Source organism: Camelus dromedarius, chromosome 19 (assembly GCF_036321535.1).
Source record: "Camelus dromedarius isolate mCamDro1 chromosome 19, mCamDro1.pat, whole genome shotgun sequence".
NCBI classification, from domain to species: Eukaryota; Metazoa; Chordata; class Mammalia; order Artiodactyla; family Camelidae; genus Camelus; species Camelus dromedarius.
The window spans coordinates 31,012,539-31,037,734 of NC_087454.1; the positions used below are offsets into that span (position 1 = coordinate 31,012,539).

The window sequence follows — 25,196 nt, forward strand, 5'->3', positions numbered from 1 at the left end:
GACCCTGGCAAATGCACCCCTCTGTGTCTTAATTTAGTCATCACTGAAGTGGAGGTCCAATTCCATAGTGACTGAGTCCCTGCTAGGCGTCAGGCCCGGAGCAAGATGCTGGAAACACAACGAGGCAGAATACAAATTTTATCTGCCTGCCAGCACTTCACAGTAGAAGAGAGGAAAAGAAACAAATGAAGAGAAGCAAGATGTGTGGGAGCAGCACAGGTGTTTTACAACAGAGGCACCTGTCAGCTAAGAAAATCAGATGCATGGAACAGTAACTGTCTCTCTGGTGGGCTGGGAGTCTTGCTCTGGACCCAGACCAGACCATCAGTCAGGGACCAGGTGAAGGAATGAGGGCAGGACGAGCAGACACAGCAGGTCAAGGTCAGAGACTTTCGGCTGTGGACACTCAAGGAAGGAGACTCAGAGACTGCCCGAGTTTGACTTGGAAGTTCACCCAGGCTGTATTGATGCCCGGTGCCCATCCCATCTTCAGCACTTCCCGTACCCCCAATGGATACCAGCATTTCAATCTCCCTTCTTGATGCCACTGCAGATTTGAGTGACATGTTCATTCTTCCTTTTGGACATGGGATGTGGGTGCAGTTGTATATGTTCTGCAGGTCCACAGACCACTGTCTATAATTCATAGGGCCATAAATGATTGGAATTTAGAATGTAATATGGTACCCATGCCTCACATCCATCAAAGTCTGGGGCAGCCCCCAGTGGTTAAAGATAAGAATACTTTTGCAAAAAGATGGATGACTTTTCACACTAGAAGAAGCTTCCCACCAACCCTGATTAGAGTCCGAATCAATTAGGTCAAGTGCGGTTTGGCCTTAAAACGGATTACGAAAAGTCTGTTTTTAGAGTTTTTCAGATGTCAGTCCTGCAGAGAAGGGACTGTGGACCTGCAGTCGTAAAGTACAAAGTGAACATTCTCATTCCCTTTCAGACTGGAGTAAAGGCAAATCTTGGGTGGGGAATCAAGTAAAAACTGCTAATACGTGTTTAACTCAGAGAACCCTTGAGGCTGCCCTCACAACGCTGCCAGTGTTAGACAAGATCGCTGTTTCCTCAGCTGAGCTCTAGAAAGAGCTGGTTTGTATCAGTGATCACACTGAATGAAAAATATACATCTTTTGGGGAGAGTCGAGGGATAAATTAGGAGTTTGAGATTTGCAGATACACACTCATATATAAAACAGATAAACAACAAGGTCGCACTGTACAGCACAGGGAACTGTATTCAATACCTTGCAATAGCCTATATGAAAAAGAACATGAAAAGGAGTGTATATATGTGTATCTGAAGCACTGTGTACGCCAGAAACTAACACAACATTGTGAACCAACAACACTTCAATAAAAAAAAAAAAAGTTGAAAGAAAGAAAAAGATGCATCTTTGAACAGAGAATCACTTCAACCACTCAGGAGGCACTGAGATGATCCAGGAATGAGAAGAACAAAGGTAAGAGACTGGTGGCACCAGGGCTCTGATCTTATGCCCTTTCTGGTAGAATATATTCTTTAATGGTTGGCAGAAAGGCCCGCTTATTTAAGAAACAAAACAACGTAACAAAAGCAATAAGAAACCCCTGTGTGTGTGCACGCACATGTGTGTATGTGTGTATATATAAAGCAGTGAATAGAGTTGAAAATATATATTAAATGCCCCTTTGATGTAGCATCAGTGGATTTAAGATGATTGTTTTCTTGTTTGAATTGTCTTCAGGAGTCTTTAAATTCAATGAGTTTACGCTGCCTTGTTCACCATTGCGTCCCCAGGGCCAAGCATCACACCTGTTTTCAATAAATGTTTTGTCTATCAGGAGGCAGTCCTGCACAAGGTTTAAGAGCACAGACTCTGGTCTGAATCCCTGCTCTGCCACTCCCAGCTGGGAGCCCGCACGCACCCTCTCTGCGCCTCAGCGTTCTCATCTGAAAAATGGGGAGAATCATACTCACTGTATCAACCTAGATGGACTGAGTCACCTTCTAACAACCAACCCCCGAATCCCGGCAACTTAAAGTAACAAAGGCTTATGTTGTCGTTGTCGCATTACACGTTCTTCACAGGTTGGCCAGGACCCTGCTCTGTCATCCTGGTCCTCGCTCCGTGAGCCAGACTGCCGGGACAGGCACACCCGGCGCTGTGCCAGCTGCCCTAGCAGAGTGAGAAGAACATCCTTCAGGGTCAAACATTGGTAATTAAATGCTGGGGCTGGAAGTAGCACAGGTCACTTCCAGAACTCGTGGAGGGGAGGGCTGTTCAGGGAATGCAAACCTGCCACGTCCCCAGGAGGCAGAGAGGCAAAAAGACCACCCTCTTGGGGTCGTCATGGCGATGAAAGGGCTCAAGGTCCAGAAAGCATTCGGAAGAGTACCTGGCGCCTGGCTACATACGCTATGTCAGTGTCTGCTGCTACTGTTACTATTAATAAACTAAATGAATTCAAAAATTCTGCAGGCCAACATCAACTCACCTTCCAGGCTTCTCCTTATTGGACTAAGTGTGGTTCAAGGTTTCAAGGTGGCTGATCCACTGTTCCCTTTTAGCTACCAGTTAGTGCCGATGCCTCACGGAACAGCCCCTTACCTCCCTTCAGCACAGACAAGGGCAGCCCGCAGGGTGTCCCTCCAGCCTCGCCTGCCTTGAGATGACTTTTGCAGCCTCGCTAGATCCAGAGAGGCAATCCAGGGGAATCTGCCAAAGGTTAATGACCCCTGGTAACTTTTAGGTGTTACATGCTGTGAAGATCCCCGTTCTAAATGTGTTTCGTACAAAAATATTTATGCTGCAAGCTGTAGCATGCAAGCGGCAATCTGCATTTATTGGTTTCAGATGCCAATTTCCTCCAGCTCCGGCTCTGCTTTGTGTTATATAAACAAATCTCAACCATCTGGACCACAACAAGCCACACTGAAGTATGTGCCCACGCCTTGCAAAAGCATCAAATCAAAATACAAGCACACAGAATTCTGCCTCACAGAAAACTGGATTGAACATCACAGTCCTCAAGAAGCTGTTTGGAAAAAAAAGTGTTCTTTAGGCATCAGAACCTAGAATTTAAATAGGATCACAGAAATGAGCATATCGGAATATTTACCATGTTGATAAGCAGAAACAAAGATAACCAGAAGATCATATCCTGGGGTGTTACCTATATTAAGAGCAGGCCAAGCCAGGACTTTTCAAATTACCTCAAACAGGAAAAGGGCTTAGGAAAAGTGTCTCAGATAGATGGGAAAATAGAAAAGAGATGACCGCCAGACTGAATCATGAAAGTCAGAAAGCAAGAGCTTTAATTCCCACCCAACTAAGAGGTTAAAATGTATGCTTTATAATAATTGCAACAAACAAGTTAAACTCTAGTCCATCAACATCAGGAAATGATGAATCCAAAAAGTAGGCTGTGCCAAGAAGGAAAGAACTTCGCCAAAGCGAGTAACTTCGCCAAAGCGAGTTACACGTGTCACTACCTCCCCACCTGGACCTTTGAATGAAAACTAAGCTTCACCTATGAGGTCTTATCTCCCTGATAATTCCAGGCTGCTGAAGGCATTCATCTTCCCAAAGCCAAATATTTCAGACAGCCCCCACAGCCACCTTTGGCCATAGGCAAATATACAAGCGCTGGAAAGGCGTCTTGATTCTTTTCCCTTTACCTAAAAATATCTCCCACCCACTCAGCACAGTGCCCCCAAATGTCCACCCTTTGGGAAAGATAACCACCATCAGAATTCGTGGCTCAGATTCACAAACTGTGAACACTGTGGTAAGACTATCCTGAAAGAAGGACATACGGACAATGAGTTTTATTAAGATAGCTGGGAGGAGGGAGACGAATGGACATAAAAGAAGAAAAGTTTGGAACACGAAGAGAAACATGTGGCAGTAAAAACGGGAGCCGTGAGGCTCCCCAAACACTTTTTTCTCTAGAGTCTTGGTGATCGTGCCTCTGGGATTAGTTCATTTGGTATCTGATCATCTTTCTTTGTTGCCCTCAACACTGTACAAATAATCACATCAAAACAGAGTCTGGATCAGTTACTGGACATCCTGGAGACATTCCACAAACGCAGGCTGTAACGTCGCACCAAGGCGAAAGATTTTCGGTCTCATTTAATAAGTTTAATTAGGCAGACACTGGCCAATTATAAAATTCACCTCCTTGGCTATAAAACTTTGTGATCTCAATCATTTCAAGCCGGTTCCACTGAGCTACATCATATTGATTTCACCTCAGTATTTTATCAGGGTTATATTAAAGTCAAATACTGTTTGTCAAACTGTGATGTATCAACTTTGTATGCAAATTAAATGAGAATATTTGGTAATCTATTATTCAATAACAGATCAGACCAAAATAGACATGGACAGATTCCTGTGAACCACTCCCCAGCCATTTCTATGTAACCAGCTCTGGTTCATTGGATCAGCCATTCTTGAGCTGCACTCCTGAATAAGATTAGCAACCCCCTAAATCTTCTTGTTTTAATCTACTGAGAAGTATTTAATCAGGAAAGAATCAAAATCTCTATTAAACCTCTAAGGGAAATCCTTCTAATTGTTGGTATTTAAATAGATGACAGAACAAGAAAATATGGAACTGTATCTCATGGTTAATGTCAGGTAGATTTCAGGGAAAGTGCTCTGAATAAACCATGATCTGTGCTATAACCTGGTTATAATCCAAGAGCAGAATTCCCAGTTTCTTTGCAAGAGGGCTATGTGCCATTTTCTTGCTTCAAATAGTCTGGTGATCATAGCTCTGGGGGTTCTAATCACATGTAATTCCTTGGATTTCAAGCTATTTTTAGCCCATCATTTCAACTATTCAACTCCAAAATAATATCATTATAAAACTATCTTTAAATGGCTTGAAATAATTCCTAGTCCTCTGGGCTATCAGGATGGCTTACCAAACCAACAAAATCCAGAACAAAGACTTCCAGTAACTGTGTTCAGACAACAGAGTATGGACTTGAGCACTGGGCAAAAACAGCCCAAGTCTGTGAAACAGCAACCACAAATCCTACTCTTAATCTCACAAAGAGGCACACTTTAGTTTAGGAAAAAGGCCCTTTCCTATCTCCCAAAAGAGCTGGCCATGTTTTAAACACAGCATAATAGTGGATATTTACAATTAAAAATCCACATCCAGCAGGGAAGGTCTGAGCCATTTAGACTCCCTACTTAAAAGGGGAGAGAAAACTGAAACGAACTTTAGAAAGATTTCCAAAAGGAATATTTACTGATTTCCAAGAATACGTACACTAACTCAAGTTTGCTCTTTAAAATGCAAACCTCATCTTCTGGAAAATCCTTGGACACATACAACCTCACTCCCTAATTATTTCAAATCAAGGAGGGAAGCGTGTTCATGCAAATTTTTAAAACACACGCGAAACGATTAGTGAGCAAAGCAAGACGGAGACAGTCAACCAATTCATCTTTCTAAAAAGTGCAACAGGACCCAGTTGAAGAAGCTATTTTTAGAACCGACATCAAACTTCAGGAGGGTTGGGGTGAAAACAGAGCTTGGGCTGTCGAGGAAAGGCAAACTGTGGTTTGAGCAGAATAGGGGGAAATAAAACTTTTTTTTAAAAAAAAAATCTGCTCCCTAGCCCAGGGGGTATCTCCCGCAACGACTGTTTCCTGCACCATTGTTTTGTCAGACGGACATCAGAGTTGCAGACAGTGAGATTCCACTCATCACAGTCTCATGCCCAGCCTTGTCCTGTGCACCCCCAGTGTGGACTGGGAACAGAACAGGCTCCTCTTCTCCTGCTATGCACGCCAAGAAGAGGGCCAAGTAAACATTTTCAAAAACTTTCAAACATCAACCACAAAGGAGCAACGGAAATAGCTGGAAGATATCGCCCCGTCTCCTCACCTTCCAGGAGCAGCCAGCCTTCTTACCTTGCTCTCTTCTCCTTCAAACACCGACTGGTGCACGTTGCAGGCAAACAGTGAGTTGGGGAGGTCGTTGAAGTCAGTGATTGCTTGAAAGGCCTCCTCCGTGAAGCACTGAGTCACAGCCCAGTCTCTGTCTACGCAGCAGAGCAGCAAGAGCCCTCCAACATCCGGGACGTGGCCCTGCTGCCCCAGGCTCCTCATTCCAATGAAGTAAGATTCTCCCCTCATTCCTGAGGACACAGAGACAGCTGTGGGTTAGAGGAGGGCTCGATTCCTCAGGCCCTGGTTGGAAGGACGCAGTTCTGGAGTGTCCGGGGCAGAGCAGGGGAGCATGACTAGAAGAAGCAGCAGTGGCTATTAGAAGTGGCAAGACCCAGCAAGTTCACACTTTCCCCTTGATCTCTGAGTTACAATTTCCCACCCAGCCCTGCTGCTGGGCAAGAATCCAGTCCATGCTGTGGGCAAAAACACCTTCCACCTGACCAGGATTGGAGCTGGGAGGCCAGGGGCTCTGGCCCTGCTGTCAGGGGCCAGACTTGGGACCTGGGAAAGTTCCATAAACTCTCTGAGCCTTGCTTCCCTAACAGAATCAAATGCACTCAAACAAAAATGCACATAGGAAAGTGCTTTGATGAGTTATATACCACAACCACACTACTAATGCTTAGCATTTCTTGAGTTCCAGGAAACATTCTCAATGGTTTACATGCAGTAACTAATCTATTGAAATCTGCACCATTGTCTATGAGGTTGGTACCAGTATTACCCCCATTTTGCAGAGGGGAAAACTGAGGAACTAAGCAAGTAACTTTTACAGGAAAATGGCAGGACTAGGATTCAAACTCATCAGAGTCCACTCTCCTATAGCACAGACATGAAATAAAGATCAAAATCAGTCCAAGTCTATCTTTAAGGAAGTACAGTCTATTTCATCACCACCTGAATTCTGTTCGGGTAACTCTAATAGTTCATTGTTTATCCACAGTGAGGATGGACACACACATACATACATATACACACACCCCCTTCTGCCTGCGATAATTACTGTAAGTAATTTATGAACCCTGGATCCTAAAAAATCAGTACTATCTTGGCCATTCCATGGTCTATAGACTCCCTTCCCTCACAGCCCCCAATACGAAGCTTCGCAGTATGAATCTCATCTAGCTGGATTCCATCACTCTACCATTTCATCACCCCTTACATTCAAAATCTACCCAACTGCAGCCAGTTAAAGAGTCTTCCCACTTTTTGATACTGGAATTGGTACATAATTCAATAGATTTTGTCGGCCTTCCCACATACTTCAAGGACAGTCAGTATATACCTTTTTCTTTCGTATCTATTTTCAAGCCTATCATACTGTTCTGTTCAAAGAGCAATAATTAAAGGCCTGGAAGGCGAAATAATTTGCCCCTGGGCACCCAGGTGAGGCTGCCTGGCACTTACGAGGTGGCTGCCAGACCGTCTTCAGGAAGCTCCACTTCCCCCATCCCAGCAAAGCAGAGCCGCAGGGTCAAGGACGGAAAGGAGCAGCACAAAGTGTCACTCTGCCCCCATCAAGTTCAGTTAAGACACAAATTCCGGATCCCCAGACAAACGCGGATTTCTACCCATATCTCCCTTGAATTCTGAGTGTAGCATTATGATGAGGTTGTTTCTTTGTTTTTGTTTTTCCTAGAAACAAAGCCCCAGTGGGATCCTGATAAACAGTATTTGGGGGCAACATAAAAGAGGAATTACATCTAAACTCATAGGCCTGGCTGGGAATAGGAGCCAAAACTCAAAGAATTTCAAGTAAGAACTCAAAACTCAGATCACTACCTGTGGAAATTAAAAATGTTATCCTATATATATATTAACAGAACCATTCTTGTATTCTGTCTCAAAACTCCAGTAAATGAAGTCTTTTCTGTATTTAAGTCAATAAAATATTTATTTTAGACAAAAATATGGTACATATTTTAAGTTTTGTTTTATTCTATAATTAATGCAAAATATATGCATATTTTTAATTAGAAGGAAAAAAACCTCAATGAAATAACTCATGTATTTACCTTCCTTCATATTCATTTCTACTGCTGCTTCAGATATTTTAGTGTACTATGCATAATAACTATCATTTATCATTATTATAGTACTAGTTATTTTAAGGGTAAATACAATTACTGAGAACATTAAGGTAGTTTTACAATTGACCTATTAAAAAATTTTATTTATTAGATGGAGGTACTGGGGATTGAACCCAGGACCTCATGCATGCTAAGCATGCGCTCTGCCACTGAGCTATACCCTCCCCCTACAGTTGACCATTGAACAACACTGGGGTTAGGGGCCCCATCTGACTACGCAGTAGAAAATTCAAGTATGACTTTACAGTTGGCCTTCCTTATACAGGTTCCACAACTTCAGTTTCAATCAACTGCAGATCCTTTAGTACTGTAGTACGTATTTATTGAAAAACATCTGTGTATAAGTGGACCTGTGCAGTTCAAACCCGTGTTGTTCAAGGGTCCACTGTATTTTCATCAACAGATTATAGGAAAGTCTTCTGATAATAAAGTTATCCAGCAGCATGAAATAAAGATACTAAGTGTCAATTCTGATTTTATTTTTAATCCTGCCCCTCTTATTTAACATTTTTTAATCAAAATGGATCCCATAATGTTCTTAAATGGGTCTGAGAATGTTTCAATTATTCTTTTTCCAAAGAGAATTAAAATCCATTGCTGAACAAATTAATAGCCCAAATATTAAGCCTCACTCAGGACTCATTTTAATCTACTCAAATAGCCTTAACTTCTGTTCTAAGCTGTAACAATGCGATTACCTTCATGAGACTTTATTTTAAGCTCATTACTTTCAGTAAAGATTTAAAAGGTGAACGCATTTTTGGCAAACAACCTATTCTACTTATGTGGAGAAATGTTTTAGAAGTCAGAGCTCTGAACAAAGAAACCGTGGTTTCTCTTCCCAGTTCCATTACTGACTCACCTCACAATTTAGAGAAATCAGTTGACTCCATTTATCTTTATAAAACAGGAGCAAGAACCTCTATCTGCCTCCCTCGAAGGAGTAGGAAGAGACAGGGGAATGAAATAGGAATTTTTTAAAAGTGATCAAAATTAGCATTAACCATTTATAAAAGGATATGTACCAGTGAATATTATAAAAGCACATCATTGCGATCATCTCAGAGCAAGAGTGTTACGCTTTGGCACTACCACTAACCTTCAGTAAACTCAAGTAAACAGAAAGAAAGAAAGGGAAACACTGAAGATTAAAAGAACTCCCTCATAAGGAAGGGTCAAGGCTCTTCAGCCCCAAATAACTGGTTTATCTATTAAAGTTAATTTCAAAACTCTTATTAATTGCTGTGAAATAGCTTTGAGGCTACAATTGCCCACATAGCATAAGAAGATTTATGCTGTCATTATTCTAAATTGGAGGCTGGCCATCCAGAAGAGAACAGCTGCTTTCAGCTCTACACACAACCCTTCCGGGAGGGCTCCCCAAACTCCCCCGAGACCTGTGAACCCAGCATCCTTCCTTGGCAGCACTCAGGAGGACCCAGCACAGCCCTGTCACAACCCATCTCTACACCACGATCACTGTGTCTCCAACCAGACTGGTATTTCCTGCGAACAGAGACTGAGCTGCCTTCATCCTGCCATCTTCAGCCTGGTACATCTAGAAAGTCCGCAAGGTGATGTTGGACTGAATTAATGAATTCTGTAAAAAGGAGTCACTACCAGGAGACAACAGACCAGCAGATGCGTTATAGTGGCCAACTTAAAACATGTACACTGAAAATAACGTTATTTATCTCAAATGTGTATGCTAATAATAAAAACTAACTCACTCATTTCAAATGTAATTTTAAAAATGAAAGAAAACAAGAAATCATTCAAAGCATTCCTCCAGCTAAAATTAAAAATCTGTGGAGTGTAATTAAGGTAACATTTATGCTTTCTGATTATATGGGTTCACTGAAGAAAAAAACTAGAAAAATCAGAAAAGTATTTAAAAAAAAAAAGGGAAGAAAAGTAAACCATAATCCTACTATCCAGAAAACTCTGCTAACAGGTTGGTATATTTAGTTCTAGCATTTTGGGTGCTTTTTTTATGTATAATTTTGAAACAAACTTGAAATCTTGCAGTTCTGTATCTCACATTTTTCACAAAACATTGATACAGCCATGAGCAGTCCCTGCATCATTACATAATCTTTGAAAACATTAATTTTAATAGCCACGCAGCATCCCACTGTATAGATCTGTCATAATTTATTTAAGCATTCTTCTGTTGTTTGACATTTAGAAAGCATAAGTTTCCATCATTACGCGCATCTGGAAAAGAAAAACCACCATCCACTTTTAAAATGTGAAGTCTCCCCTGGGAGAACCTCACAACTTCTTCAGATGCAGAGACATTTTTATGAAATACTGGGAAGAGCCCCAAGGGTCTACTTGGGTTCTAGTCCTGCTGTAAGCTGCATGCCTTCTGGGCCGTGGTTTTCATGTCAGCAAAATGGAGCAACACTGTGGCCTTGTCTACTGCAAATATCAAGTGAGAGGAGGCAAGTGAAAGTCTTTTGAAGCTTCCAAAACAACGCGTGAATTAAAGCTATTTATCACTGTGTACAGGCTTGTCTGGAGCAGAGGAACCTAGCACCACAGAGGTGGCCACCGTCTACTGCTGGCGAGGGTGTAAACAAGTTTCAAACTTCAGTGAGAGTCCATAAGCTTAAGCTCATGTCATTACAACGAGAAACAGGCAGGGATGCCCCTTGACTATTTGGTGTGGGTCTGGTTGGACGGTGACGAGAAGGGAAAGATATTTGTAAGGCAAAAGACAGCAATTAAAATAAAAAAAAAAAACAACAAAAAAAATCCTGCCCCTCCTCCAAACACCACCAAAAGCAAAATCACTGTTTATTTAGATACTACCAAGTAGGTGACAATGAGCATACAAATGATTTTTGACTCATTTTAATGGAAAAGGAAGCCTGGAAAGAGGAAGATTTCCAATTATTTCATTACTTTGCTATATGATATAAAAATGATCTCATCCAAGATCCTCAGATAACCCGACAGCACTTATTAAATAAAGATTAAAGGACCTAAATGAAGACAGTACGGTTCCTAGTATGTAGACCAAGCACTTGTCACTTACAGATGCCTGTTCAGCAACAAAGCAGCAGCAACTGAGTAAACGCGGCATAAATACGCCAGTAAATTCCCTTTCTCCCAATAAACTTAGATGATCCAGACATTCCTGGGTTTCTACACAAGGAATTAATCTTTCCAAAACTCCCACTTTTCATTCCTAACATTAAAAAATATATATATATATACAGCACTATTAAGTCCAGGGGAAGGGAACTCAAAGAGACATCTGATTGTGTTGGATATCATCACTGTCACAGTGTTATCCACAGGCAGGAGATTAGGGTTTCTGAACCGCAGTATCCTAAAAAAAAAAATCCCACCTTTCTAGGAATAGGGGTACATCTCATGAGAAGGGGGAGCCATGTATTTTGCCCACAGGTGTTTTGATCTGGGAAGTTTTAAACTGTACCAGGAAGGAAGGGGAAGTCATAGATAAGCCCACGGAAGGCGAGGAGAGCCATGGCAAGAAAAATTAAATTACAAGCATCCATGGAGATGATCATACTAGCTTCACTCTCAAGTAAAATCACCCAGTTAATAGTGTGATGGGTGACCTATAAAAAAAAAAAAAAGACTAATGCCACCAAATCTGAGGGCCACCCAGGACAGAAAAACTGGAATTTTTCCTAAGGAAACTATCCAGTCTCATCGAGGGGTCAAAAGTCCTGTCGTCTAAGAACCAGGGGCCTGGGAAGCACAGGCAAGGGCAGTTTCACAGCTGCCCCCACATTCTGAAAGGGGAAACGTCATTTTTTGGTGTATGGCACTAAGAGAGTAGAAGATGAACCTGAGGAAAAGAATCCAATTTAAGGAAAGGAGCCGTGGATCTTGGAACAATTCAAGTTAAAACAGAAATGTCTTCCCTCATGTCTAAGTGAGCAACTTGTCGCAGGGACGGCCAATGAGGAAGCTCCACAGAGCAGGTGGTGCCTACCTGGGGGGGGGGTGGTCACAGAGGGAACGCAAGGACCAGAGAGACGGCTGGCTGGCCGACGTTTCCCTTTAAGGTTCCTTCTCACCTTGATGTTTGTCTCTTTCCATGATTAGAAAATTCACAAGAAAAGAGACATCTGTTTCTCTCTGGGCTTAAAGGTGCCCAAGAAAGGGGAATGTATGACCTTTAACCAAAGCTCTCTCCAGTGCTGAAAGCTTTACTTGATGCTCATAATAAACCTGCCTATATTTTTTGTTTTCCAGGTTATTCAAACTAGAAAGCAAGAATTTTTAAAAAATAGGAAATTATTTATAAAAGAAGAAAAATGAGCAAGACATACCCAAAAAGCAACTTAAGTTTGAGTTCATTTTTCCTTGGACAAAAGAATATTAAAGATTCGACTCGTCTGCTTTTTAAATGAAGAAAGGACTGTAAAACTTTTTGCAAGGAGGGCAATAAATAGAAAAAAAAAATGTTCCTTGATTCCATGGTATAGCCAGCGGAGGAGGATAAATAAGGAAATAGGATACATGGAAATGATTAATGAATAATTCATTCTGACTTTAAATTCAGTTTTGACTGCAAAACAAATAAATGGATTACGGGAGATTTGTTAGTCTGGAAGAAGTTAGAGATGACCATGTCAGCTTGAATATTAATGACCAAGCCCAAGAACGTAATGTTGCATTAATAAGCAGTAGAAAGAAATGCCTGCAGCTATTTTTAAGTTGAACAGAAGGTTAAATAAATCCAATTTTTTTTTTTTAAAGAATAGGAACCTTAGCTTAAAGTTTTGCAGCGTTTCAAATCCCTTCAGCTCTAAAATTAAGTGATTCTTTAATGATACCTGGGACAAAATGAGCTAATTAGAAACAAATTTTGTATGAATAACAATCATTCTACAATTAAATCTTATCATCGGCTTTCACTTTTGGTCTGGTCTTATGGGCGGGGTCCTTCTGATGCCTCGCTAGACCTTCTCAGAGATGAGCCAGGTCTTTGGCTCACTGTGTCCACCTTACTGGGAGATGGAAGTGTAATATTAGCGACCACAAACCATCCCAGCCATCCTGGGATACAAAGCAGAGACACGATATTCTTAGGCTGTGCTCCAGAGAAGCCCATTAGAGCTCCTTCTGAAATATAATGGAACCTATTTAATTCAGCCACAGAATTTTCACACCTGCCGAGCTGTGTGAACCTCGTGCTATTCTTGGTACCATTTGGGATCAGTCTTGAAAGAACCAGGAACATGTGGTGTTCACCTCGTGGTTTTCAAAAGGAATTATCCACATTCCTCGCTCGTGGCTTCCTTCAGGACACCTTCCGGGACCACTCTTCCATCTGAAGCTCCCATGGGACAATAATTCAATTAATTCAACTCCCCGAGGAAGCAGCTTCTTATAAATTTTTAAGAAGTTGGGAAAAAAAAATACACAAGTTGTCATCATCTCCTACTGCACTGGATTCTACAGCAGTGCTGGGACTACAAACCTGCCCGGAAAAACATCTTTACAGCTGTAGGGTCTTAATGCCCATGGTCTCCTGAGAGGATTTGTACATCTTATGTGTTCTTGCGATGGAGAAAATAAAAAGGGAAGGAAGACCCTCAAACTTCCGCAGGGTCAGCTGGGACAAGCAGTGTGGACATGGTATTCCATTTCTCCACCCTAACTGACATCATCCAGAAAAACGTGTCCTAAACAGACTTGCTGCAGGAGAGGAGGCTCAGAGAGAGGAAACATCATCTTTATGAAGGGCAGGAGGGTGAAAAGTTGTTCTTAAAGACCGGAAAATCTGATTCTACAAAGAATAACCTACATTCAACCAGCGCTTTAGGAAACAAAACAAGCAAGACATCGGAGCACTCATCCAAAGGGGAAGCGCTTGGGTCACTGTATTAGTCAAGGTCCCAGCAGGAAACAGATGGCAGGCCCCAGTCGGGTTTACAAAGGTGTGGGCGGCTGGAGGGAAACCACAGAAACTAATGCAAAACCCTGGGCGAGCAATATCCCTCGGGCCTGTGCATGACAAAGGTTGCCTGGCCGTCAGGCCAACAGCCACTGCAGCCAACTGTGCACCCTGAGGGAACTTGGGATGGAGAAGAGCAGGACACTGGCCCTAGAGAGCTAAGGTGCACATCAGAGGAATGACTTCAACGAGCCCAGACTCATGCATCTTCCCATACATAGAAAAGCACTTAATTCCTTAACTTGAGATGTCTGATTTTCTTTAATTACCAGTAATCTTTTGATGTTCCCACCACTGGTTTTTGTTGCTAAACTCCTATATATCCTGGCTCCTCCCTTACGTCTTTGGAGCAGTCCCTCAGCACTGCGAGGCTGTCTTCCAGGTTTAAGACCTCAGAAAGTCCATCGAATAAAACATAATTCTCAACTTTTAGGGTGTGCTTTTTTTCCCCCCTCAGTTGACAGCCTGAAGAGGTAAGAAGAAGGGAGGGGGGAGGGGTCACCAGAACTGGAGGCAGAGGGTTGAGAGGAGAGGGCCGCCTGGCACAGGGGGATTTGGTTGAGGGATACAGCCAGTCCTCAGCGCCACCACAAAGAGGATGCCAGGAGAATCAATATTCCCCCTACCCCGACCCGAGCCCTCCTTCTCTGATCTGCTGGCACCTCACATTGTCCAAACCCAACTGGAAAGCAGAGGGCAGGGGAGCTGTGGCGTGGAGTACACGGGTCAGCCCCTGGGGCACCGCACAGAACCGAAGAGGATGGAAGAGAGGCTCTCTGGGATTGAGTGAAGAAATCAAGCGCAGTCTTTGTAACTGGGTGGTCTAGAAATCTGGCAGGCTAATTTCAGCAGAACTCAATCTGAAAATGGGTAATATAGTCACAGATTCACCATTTCTGACAGCATTTTTCTTAAGAACAAAAAGACGAAAGGGAATGAGCATCTCCGTTTTGGTACTGACGCCCGCATCTCTGCGCAATGGGTATTCTTGCGCCCAGGAAGCAGGCGGAAGACCACTCTCTCGTCGTGGCTGTAAGAAGTTTAAAGAAAGCCCCAAGCGTCAGAAGGAGCCAAGCAATTATATGCAAAATAACTTTTCACCGGAGGATGACACTTCTAAAGTGAACAGCAAAGCAGGTGAGGGTTGCTATGGTAGCCAAAGCAAGGTTTATCATCATCTTTCACCTTCTGCTTTCAGATGAGACCTAGGGGGCTGAGGCGGAGGAGCAGGGAGCTAAGAGAGGCCGTACCGTTGGGGAAAATCCAGCCACGAAGGGTCTGAGTGACTCCAACCTTCTAGTAAGAAAGGAAAGCCAGACTGGAAGGCTGCCTGGGGAGGGGTGGAGTGTGGAGAGCTGCTCAGAACTCCCTAGGATGCAGAGAAGGCAGGTCACACTCCTTCTAATAAGATGAGCAGATAACCATCAGCTTGAGTGTTGGGTCTTTTTTAATGTAAATGGAAAGGAATGAGGAAGACAAAGATAAACATCTATCTCAGTGCACAGTAGCCCCTATGCAGCTTTTTCTTCTCAAATACAGCTAAATGTTCATGCCACTTTCACATGGAAAATCTCCCATAACTCCCTAAGATCTAGCAAATTCGATAAAAAGAGTTCTTCCGCCCAGCAAACCCGGACACCCACGAGAAGGTGACGGCCTTCCTGCCCAGATGTATCTCCTCTCGGGTGAGTATGAGAAAAGAACCACAGACCCCAGCATCAGGCTCCAGTTCTGTCAGTAACGACAACAATAATAGCAGTAGCAACAGGGGAAGGGTGTAGCTCAGTGGCAGAGTACGTGCCTAGTGTGAACAAGGTCCTGGGTTCAGTCCCCGGTACCTCCATCAAAATAAATAAATAAACCTAATAAGCTACCCCTCAACCCCCTCCCCCACCAAAAAAAAAAAACAAAAAACCCAGCAGTAACAGTGAGTACTGAGAGCTTCCTTTGTGCTGAGGGCTTTATCTGTATTAACGTGTAGATAGCTGTGAGACCCTGACCCACTGACTCCAGCTTTTCTCACCTCGGAGCCTTTGTGCGGATCCCCAGCCCCAGCTACTGACATCCTAAAAGCCACACCTGGGGCCACTGTCTTCAGACCCCACTGTGAGCCCCACCAGCCCAAGACGAGATGACCTCCACCATCCTGTGTTTGTACCTCTCACAACACATACTTTGTGGTTCCTCTCCTTGTATTTTCCTGATTCTCACTGAGACAGGAGGGACAGGGAGGGCTGGGAACGGACATTCAAGGAATGACACAGCAACTAACACCAAGATGACGGAAGATTTGGCTCCCAGCAGGCCTTGTGGCCCAAGATGGCTGGAGATCTGATTTCCGGAAGACCCTGAGCTTCATAATATGCTCAATGTAATATATTAGCATCCTGAGTGGCACTCCTGCAGGCGCCAGGACAGTTCAGAGGCTGACAATAAAGGGTCAAAAAGTGGGCGGTGGCCCAATTCCTGGGAATCCCCGCCCATTCCCCCCCAAAATAATTAGAATAATCCTCCCACTAATTAGCATATAAAGTTGCCGAGCCCATAAAAGCCCCCAACACCTCGTGGCCGCTCTCCCTTCTGAGAGAGACAGGACCGCAATCTGTCTATGGAGTATGTACCTACTTTTACTTTAAACTGAGTACCCAACCCCCACACCTTGTGGCTTTTCTCTTGCCTTCTGAAACAGCCTGCACTGTCTACGGAATATGTATCTTTCTAAATAAATCTACTTTTACTCAAACTGTGGCTCGCTCTTGAATTCTTTCCTGCATGGAGGCAAAGACCCACACTTGGTGGGGCATGTCCCAGGGGCTCAACTGAGACCTGGGACATGGCCATCCTCTCGCCCCAGATTTTTCCTGTAACATCATCTTCCACTCCAGGTTGAGGGAGGGGGCTGTGTCTTCTCCACATGCATGACCCCTGATGCTGCTAAATAAGACCTTCCTCCTAGAAGGTAACCTCTGACATTTCTTGAATCGAATGGAATTCAAGTTCTGCATTGGACTCTCAGCTCCCCAGCACACACGCTGACCATGGGCAAGTTACTTAACTTCTCTGGGTTCAGTGTCCTCACCGCTAAAGTAAGGATAACAGGAGTACATATATCTTAGGGTGCTGTTTTTAATTTAAGAGCTAACACAATAAGGCATCAAGAACCATCAGGCACACAGCAAGTGCTCAATAAATGTTAGCTACTATTAGTACTGCACATCCTAGTTCATGACGTAGGATCTCTTCCTCTCTTTCCTAGAGTCATCAGTCTTCTCACACATTGAGAGGCAGAGAAAAAATAAAGTGGGAAGTAAAGCAATATGTGGGCTTTGGCGTTAAGTCTGCTGGGTCCGAATCCTTGGACTGCCACTTCCTGGCTGTGTGACCTCTGACATTTTACTGAACATCTCTGGGCAGTGTGTGCAACATGGGGGCTGTCATGGTACTGACTTCACAGAGCTGTCGTATAGATTAAAGGAACTCTGAAGCCAGACAGACCCAGGTTCTAATCCCAACAATCCGGTCCCAGTGCTGGCTGACCTTGGTAATCCTCAACCATTTTCCTTGGTGATTTTAGGCATGTTAGTTTTGCTCTCTAAGCCTTGGTTTCCAGAGCTATAAATCAGGATGATGGAGAGGCCCACAAGAGATCGGCCTGGGCACGGGTAAATCCGTCCACAGTCTCGCAGCTGTGATCACTCAGGAGATGGCAGCACTTGCTGACCACTGGCTGGCACTTGTTAATCTCACGGTCATCGGACCTTTATCTCTTTATCTGTTCTCAGATAATTGTTTACTTTCCAAGACAGGTATATTTTGTGTTAGGTCCAGGGTTCGACGTAACTTCGGGACCACGAATAAAAACTTGTCCTTCAGGTTCTCAGCCCGTGAACTTGGCTTCCGAATACATGTTCCCTGCTGGAGACCTAAGTTTTACTTGCGATTTGCTTTCCTTTCAGAACCATTTTCTGACTTGGATAAAAATGCCATCAGTGTTTTACCAGAGGTTCCGGGGTCCTTCTCAGGAAGGTCCTCCCCCCACCACTGCTCCCACAACACCAGCAAAGCACCCTCCACTCTGGGAGGGCCGCCCAGCGTCTCTTCTCTGTCTCCTGTCTGCATGTGTGTTGTTCTTGACAACACTTGGCAAAGCAAACCCATTCATTGACGTTTTCACATCTCCTCCCCTACAGGGAGCATTCTTGCTTCTCCCTGTAACGGCCTGTGCCCAGCTCGGCTCCTAGTTCACGGCACTGGCAAGACAAATGCAGTGTGACATCACTAGCCTCTCCCGGCGCCACTGCGATCCTCTCTCACTCCTTCTCTCTCTCTCTCTCTGTGTCTCTGTTCCTTTCTTTCTCCCATAATGTCGCAGAGCCTTGCTCATCTTTGACCATCACTTTCTCAACTGAGTGACTTCCTGAGTCTCAGACCTCCAGTGTCTCCTGCTTGTTAAATCCAGAAGGACGCATGTTCCCACCCTCCTGTAGCGATCATTGCTGGTGCCACTCACCAGTTCACTCTTGACCTGAAAGCAAGTCACTGACCTGTCGGCTTCAGGTCACTTAAATCCTTTCCTTCTTTTTAAACCCTTTGGTTAAAGATGTTTTTCTCTCTCTCCCTCTCTCCTTCCCTCCCTCCCTCTTTCCTTTTCCCTCTCTCCTTCCTTCTTTCAAGCTGACAGTCACAGTTATCTGTTAGGTTCCTGAAGGAGCAAACGCTGACTGGGCTTGTGCACTGCAAACCAGAGCATACCTCCCCCTCTCTAGATGGAGCTGCCTGCCTGCAACCCATCTGATCAAGGCCCAAGCAGGCCAGTTGTCAGAAAGTCACAATTCAGGACGATCTGTAATTAGTTCCTCATGTCTGGTGCCACAGGTTGTTTACAAGAAAGAGCTGACCCAGATTCTAGCTTCAAAAGAGACAAGTTGAAACCTTTATTGAGGTCCTTCCTGGTCTACTGCAACTGGGACTAGTTTCTCTTAGGGGTCAACTCACTTCACCTCTCACCCTTCCAACAACTGATCGGGGCCAGGCTCATGAGCAGAGAACCTGTTGCTGGGACGAAGGTTTCTGGGGAAGACCCACAGAGGGCTGAGGGGGAGAGCCTGAGCCAGTGGGGGAAACAAGTAGGAACAGCCAAGTGAGTTTAATCGCTAAGACACCTTTTAAGAACTGGTGACGACCGTTCCTGGCCTTCACGCTGCCTTACTCCAAAGACCACGCTTGAAATGAAGTGGGAGGAGGATGTACGGGTACCAGCCTTCTACTCGACCGAAAGAGCAGATGGAAACACCTGGAACTTTAACGAACTGAAACCGTCACAGCGGACGCCACGGTAACCAGGGTGGCGGCTTCACCACCGCGGCCGGCGGGCTCCTGACAGGCTCAGCTGGAACAGTGTGAGGGGCCTGCCCGGCGTCTTCCCTGCACGACGCTGGGAGCTCCTTACACCAGAGGAGAAAACAAGGGTCCCTTCACCTTCCCGCTCTCCTAACCGATCCCAGCACCATTCCACATGCTTAACTGGAAAATCAGCCCGCAAAATGGAAGCTCCCTGTTAAGAGGTCAAAGGCCAGTGTTCACCCCTGGATTCCTGAAGCCTGATCCAGGACCAGGCACGGCGCAGTACGAAGGAGAAACAGTATTTCAGGCGAGCTTGTCTTTTCAAGAGACTATTGCTATTGGTCTGGATACAGCTTGTGCACGGTTCCACCTTTCAGATGACGGTGTCTGTCTCATAGCAGATGCTCGAAAATACTTGTTATGTAAATCTAGACAATTCTCTTTTTTCCTTCCCTCCACCAGCTCACTTACTATCTCATCTTCTGCATTTTCTCCATTTCTTAATTTCCTTTTCCTGCTTCCAAACAGAATCTTTTTTTAAGGTTTCTTTTTTTTATATTTTATTCATTAAATTATTTTCTTTTGATGGGGGGTAGGGGAGGTAATCAGGTTTATTTATTTTTGGAGGAGGTACTGGGGATTGAACCCAGGACCTCATGCATGCTAAGCAGGCGCTCTACCACTTGAGCTACACCCTCCCCCTCCAAACAGAATCTTAATGGTCCTGTCCCTTATAATGTACAGGTACCTCAAATACTAAATGTGAAACATTAGAGAATGTAATAGGTGTGTGGGTATTTAAAAGGGACCAGGGAAGTGCATAATACAAGGAGAAAAGGAGGCAAGTCTAACTGATCACATCAATACGTCCCGGGAAGGGCGACGTTTGCTTGCAACACACACAGCTCAGGCTTTGCTCCCTCCCTCCCGGGGTTGCCACCCCTGTGCACCAGTCAGTACAGACATCCTTCAGAGTACCTACCAGTCTATTAAAATCTGTGTAGTGTGACTGCAGTACAGGGCATTTGTTATTTTATATAGCAATGTCAGGAATGTGTCTGTGATTTTCAAAAAAAGAAGGAAAGGCTGAGTGATGGAGATATGCGGGGGGCAGCACAGAGAGGACTTACCACATAGAGACAGGCAGGAGAAGAGCACGACACTGGCTGAAGGAAGTACATGGGAAGGAGGGGTAAGAAATGAGTTCAGAGGGAAAGCAGGAGGCGGGGACACAGGGCGCCTTGCAGGCTATGGAGAAGCCTTCCCTTTCTACTCTGAGATGGTAAAGCCACTGGTGGATTCTGAATGGAGGAGTTTCACCAACTGACTTCGGTTTTAAAATAATCTTCTCTGGCTGTTATTTTGGGGAAGAGACCAAGGACAGACGGAGGGGACCAACTAGGAAGCTACTGGCAGTAATTTGGGCAGGAGATGATGGTGACAGAGACCAGAGAGGGGGCAGCTGGAACAGGGAGAGGCAACCGGATTCTGGGTATTTTTAATGTACTAGTAGCCTCTGCTGACGGACTGGATACAGAGGAGGGGACGATTTCAAGGATAATACCTTGAACTGTAAGGTTCTGGCCTGAGTACCTAGAAGCTGGAAGTTGCCATTTTGGAGAAGACTATGGGAAGGGCAGGTCTGGAGAGAGAAAATCAAAAGTTCAGTTTAGGACACGTTCAGTTGAAGATTCCTATGATTCATCCTAGGTGATGAGCAGGTGGTGCTATGGGTCCAGAGTTCAGGGGAGGGAGGACGTCACAAATGATACTTAAAGTTGCGGGACTGGAGGTGGGTGTTTAGTGAGAGAAGAGGTCCAAGGTCTGAGCCCAGGACCATACCAGCATTCCAGAGGAATAGCCAAGGTAGCATCTCACGGGCGTGTTGTAAGGATTCAATGAGATCATACATGGAAAGCACTTTAGGCAGTACTGGGAACCTTCACCCACAATCAACAACCATGTACACACACTTTTTACCCTCTACTAGCCCCTTCCTCCACGAGAGCCCCCATCTGACATCCCAGGCACCTGGACCTGGAGGAGTTCTTCACTGTTCAGGACGGAGGCGGATAGAGAGAAGAAAACCTTACCCTCCCCATGAAGGCTACGGATGGCAGAGCTCTCTTACTTACTTTCCAGCCTGGAACTCTGAAGATTTTCCTACAGTAGCATAAACAATTTCTAAGATCTCTCAAACCAGAAATCCAGTGCTTTATCTCAAGTACATCATGCATATAATAGCCTTTTCGGTTAGCCTGGGAACCCGGCCATAATTTACGATGTTTCCTGAGAAAATACCTTCCAAATTCCAAATAAGTCAATAGAAACCTACATTTTAAAAGCGGCAGATTGCCTCCTTACATAAAAGCACAAATATAAATTTCAAAGATGGATGTATCAGGACTTCCTTTAACAGCAATGTTCTGTAACGTACAGCTAGCTAGATGGTAGGTGTCCAACCGAGACCCACCAAGTCCAATCAAGTCCAGTGATGGCCCCTTTGCACCTCCCATGTCAGTTTCATCCTTGTCACATCTCTCTGGAACCCTTCCCACCTCACTTCCCACTGCTCAGCCAGGCAACAAATCGGTGATTGAAATTTTTTAACTCCGAGATAAGCTCCCCATCAAGCTTTATTTCTCCATCATAGTCCTTGTCTCTCTGTACGGTAATTGTGTAAATGCCTTCTTCCCCATTAACTCTGCAAACGCTGGGCCGTATCTATCTTGATCACATTTCTATCTCCAGAGCCCAGCATAGTACCTGGTACCCAGTGGAGACTCACTACAACTTCTAGAAGGAATGGGGAAATCAAAAATCAAGCTTGGTCCCAGCCCACTCCATGACATCCAATTCTCCTGGAAGGAGGAAAGAACACAGGACTGATCCAAATGGGGCAAACCAGTCCACCTGAGAAGGAGGGCACAGGAGCACTGGGCTTCTTCTGAATTAGTGAGAGATGGGACCGACCCCCAGAGCAGAGCTACTCGGAGTGGCTCGTGGGAGCTGGAGAGAAGGAAAGCCTCCACAGGGCTGCCCCAGAGCCGCCTGAGAGCGCCAAGCTGCAGCCTCAACTCTCCCGATTTCCAGATGGCCTCGCTGTTTTGCTTAAATGACCAATGTAGTTTCCCAGACTCCACCACCCCAAATTCTTCGGAGTCATGTTCAAGGGCAGTTTGATTAGTTATCTGCACGTCTGTTTCTATAAATCCTCCTTAAAATGTATAGATACACTTACGCGTTCTGTTCATCTGCAAATTTATAAAACATATCCGTGCTCGCCTCTCTTTTCTTTCGCCCTATACGATGTCTTAGGTAGAACGTTTGATTGTCCATGATGATCGATCATGACCCCACTTTAGAGCTCCTCAACAGCAGGGTTTTGCTTGGGGTATTTTTAACTGAAGTATAGTTGATTTCCAATGTTGTGTTAGTTTCAGGTGCACAGATTGTGATTCAGTTTTATATATATATATACTGTTCCAGATTCTTGTCCATTATAGGTTATTACAATATATTGAATATAGTTCCCTGTGCTCTACAGTAGGACCCTGTTGTTTGTTTTATACACAGTCGTGTATATTTGTTGATCCCAAACTCCTAATTTATCCCTGCCCTGCTTTACCCCTATGGTAACCATAATTTATTTTCTATGTCTGTGAGAATAGCAAGGATTATATTACACACACACACCCCTCTGTCTCAATACCCAGCATACAGGCACTCAATAAATGTCTAATGAACTGAATTGTCCAACTGGCTGCCTGGGTTTTTTTTTTTTTTCTTCTCTTCATTCTTTTTAATAATAAACTCTGATTTCTAAATCACCGATTAAATCTCAGGATTCTAATGGGCTGAACTCTGCCAGGCCACAGCTAGGCTCTGAATGCTGGTAACAGGAGGACATAAAGTCCATCGGGGACAGGGCCAGCCCAGGAGACGCCCGGCCAGCCGACAGCCTCAGAAGTATTTTCACAGATGAAACCACCCGCTGTTATCCAGAACTGACTTGGAATTTTTCTAACCTGATAATTGTCATATCAATCACCGAAATATTTTTATGGTGGATAATGAAAGACGGCTGGTTCCCATTTCAGGTCTGAATCCCTTACTTTGAAGATCCATGAGGATTAAACCATTTTCTTCTGTAATTTCATTCCTAAAGGGCACTCTTTACATAACTCATCATAAAAAGAGTAGGGGTGGATTGACGAAACAGATAATATTTTCACACTTGAGCATTATATATAAGCTTGTATAGTCCTCCTTAAAATTATGTATTGAGAATCTGCTCTGTGCAAACTACGGAGATGCCTCTTATATGACTGATTCCGAGTTGGACAGAAAGACCCACTTCTGAGCAGGTAGCTGAGGAAGGGCACTGTGATCACACAGGGACACACAGGCCGGTGATGGAAGGAGCCGGGAGGTGAGAGTCAGAAAAGGTGCGCAGGCAGTGCTGGGGCTGGGGGAGGAAGGGCTCCAGCTGGAGGGGAATCAGGAGACCACCGGGAGCAGGCAGAACCGAAGAACAGACAGGAGGCAGCAGGCATTCAGAAGAAGGGCGGGAGGGCAGGGATTCCAGGCCCGAGGTCTCATCACCAACAAGGCGCTCGGACACGGTAGACACACTGGGAACTCACAGAGCCTGGTCCAGCCACCACAGACTGAGGCTCCTGGAGGTGCAAGGTCCTCAGGCTCTTGCTCCCTACTTTGCCCAGATTATGTGCTCAGTAATTACTGATGGAGTGGTCACGGCAGGCCTCTGTGCCACTGGAGGCATGGAAGTATTAAAGAGGAAGAAGGCAAAAGGTGGCTTTGGCTACGGCAAATGCTTGAAAGCATCTCCACGCTCATAGAATCATCCCCATCCCCCTCTCCAGCTCCAGAACTTAATGATACAAGGGCTCTGTGGGTTTCTGATAGCTTATTTACCAGACATAACAAGTCAAAAACAGTAAAGCAGGGGCAAAAAGTCTGAGCATTAGTTGATCCCTTTTTAGTATAAAATTATTGGTATAAGCCCTTGAAGGCTCCATTCATAAAAACGATGAAATTGAGTCCATAACATTTTTGTGTGATGCACAGAGAAGCTAGTATCAAATAGTGTTAAAACCATGTATATGCATGACTGGGACGTTGTGCTGTACACCAGAAACTGACCCATCGTAACTGACCGTACTTCAATTTAAAAAAAAAGAACAACAACAAAACAAGAAGAATGAGAAAACCATGATATAATAAAAATACCTAAAACTGGAAAAAAAAAAAAAAACCACCAGGTAACTGCTGCCTTGGTTCGAATTCCAGCCGTGCTGTTTATCAGCTGTGTGACCTTGGGCAAGTCATTTAACCACTCTGTGCCTCTGTTTCCCCAGCTGTCCAGTGTAGATGGGACTACTGTGCCGGTCAAATGGCATGTTACGTGTAAAAGTCTTAAAAGAACACCTTGCACGTAGTAAGAGCTAAGATAAGTGTTACTTATTAATACAGATATTATCTACCAGATGAAAAGAGATTTGTCAGATAACACACTCAGAATCATGGCCAAACATAAAAATAAAGTTAATGAGTCCTGTAAAATCAGTGTTCTCCTTTCCTCCCCAAGGTCAGTTGAAGGCTTGGCTGGGATTCAGGATCCATCCACCTTGCCATCCTCGGGATGGAAGGACCCTTTCAGCAAGCAGCACAGTTAAAAACAACCTTGCAGAAAGGAAGGCCACAGTTCTCACATTCAAATGGCTGACTTTAAGCACACGGAAATGTTTCATAAGCTTTTGGTTCGAGCTCTTCCTATGCTGTCCTGAAAAGCTACTGAACAACTCTCTCCTTAAAGATGACGAGAGAAGG

The 25,196-nt window shown here is 44.4% G+C and overlaps 1 protein-coding gene across 1 annotated transcript in view; it reads right to left on the bottom strand.

The window, feature by feature from the left end:
- RCAN2 (regulator of calcineurin 2) overlaps positions 1-25,196 on the bottom strand; it is a 207,948-nt gene that overhangs the window by 168,517 nt on the left and 14,235 nt on the right. Inside the window, exon 2 of the mRNA XM_064476560.1 lies at positions 5,928-6,154. Coding sequence (XP_064332630.1) covers positions 5,928-6,152 — 225 coding nt within the window. The 5' untranslated portion in view covers positions 6,153-6,154. The remainder of the gene's footprint in view (positions 1-5,927; positions 6,155-25,196) is intronic.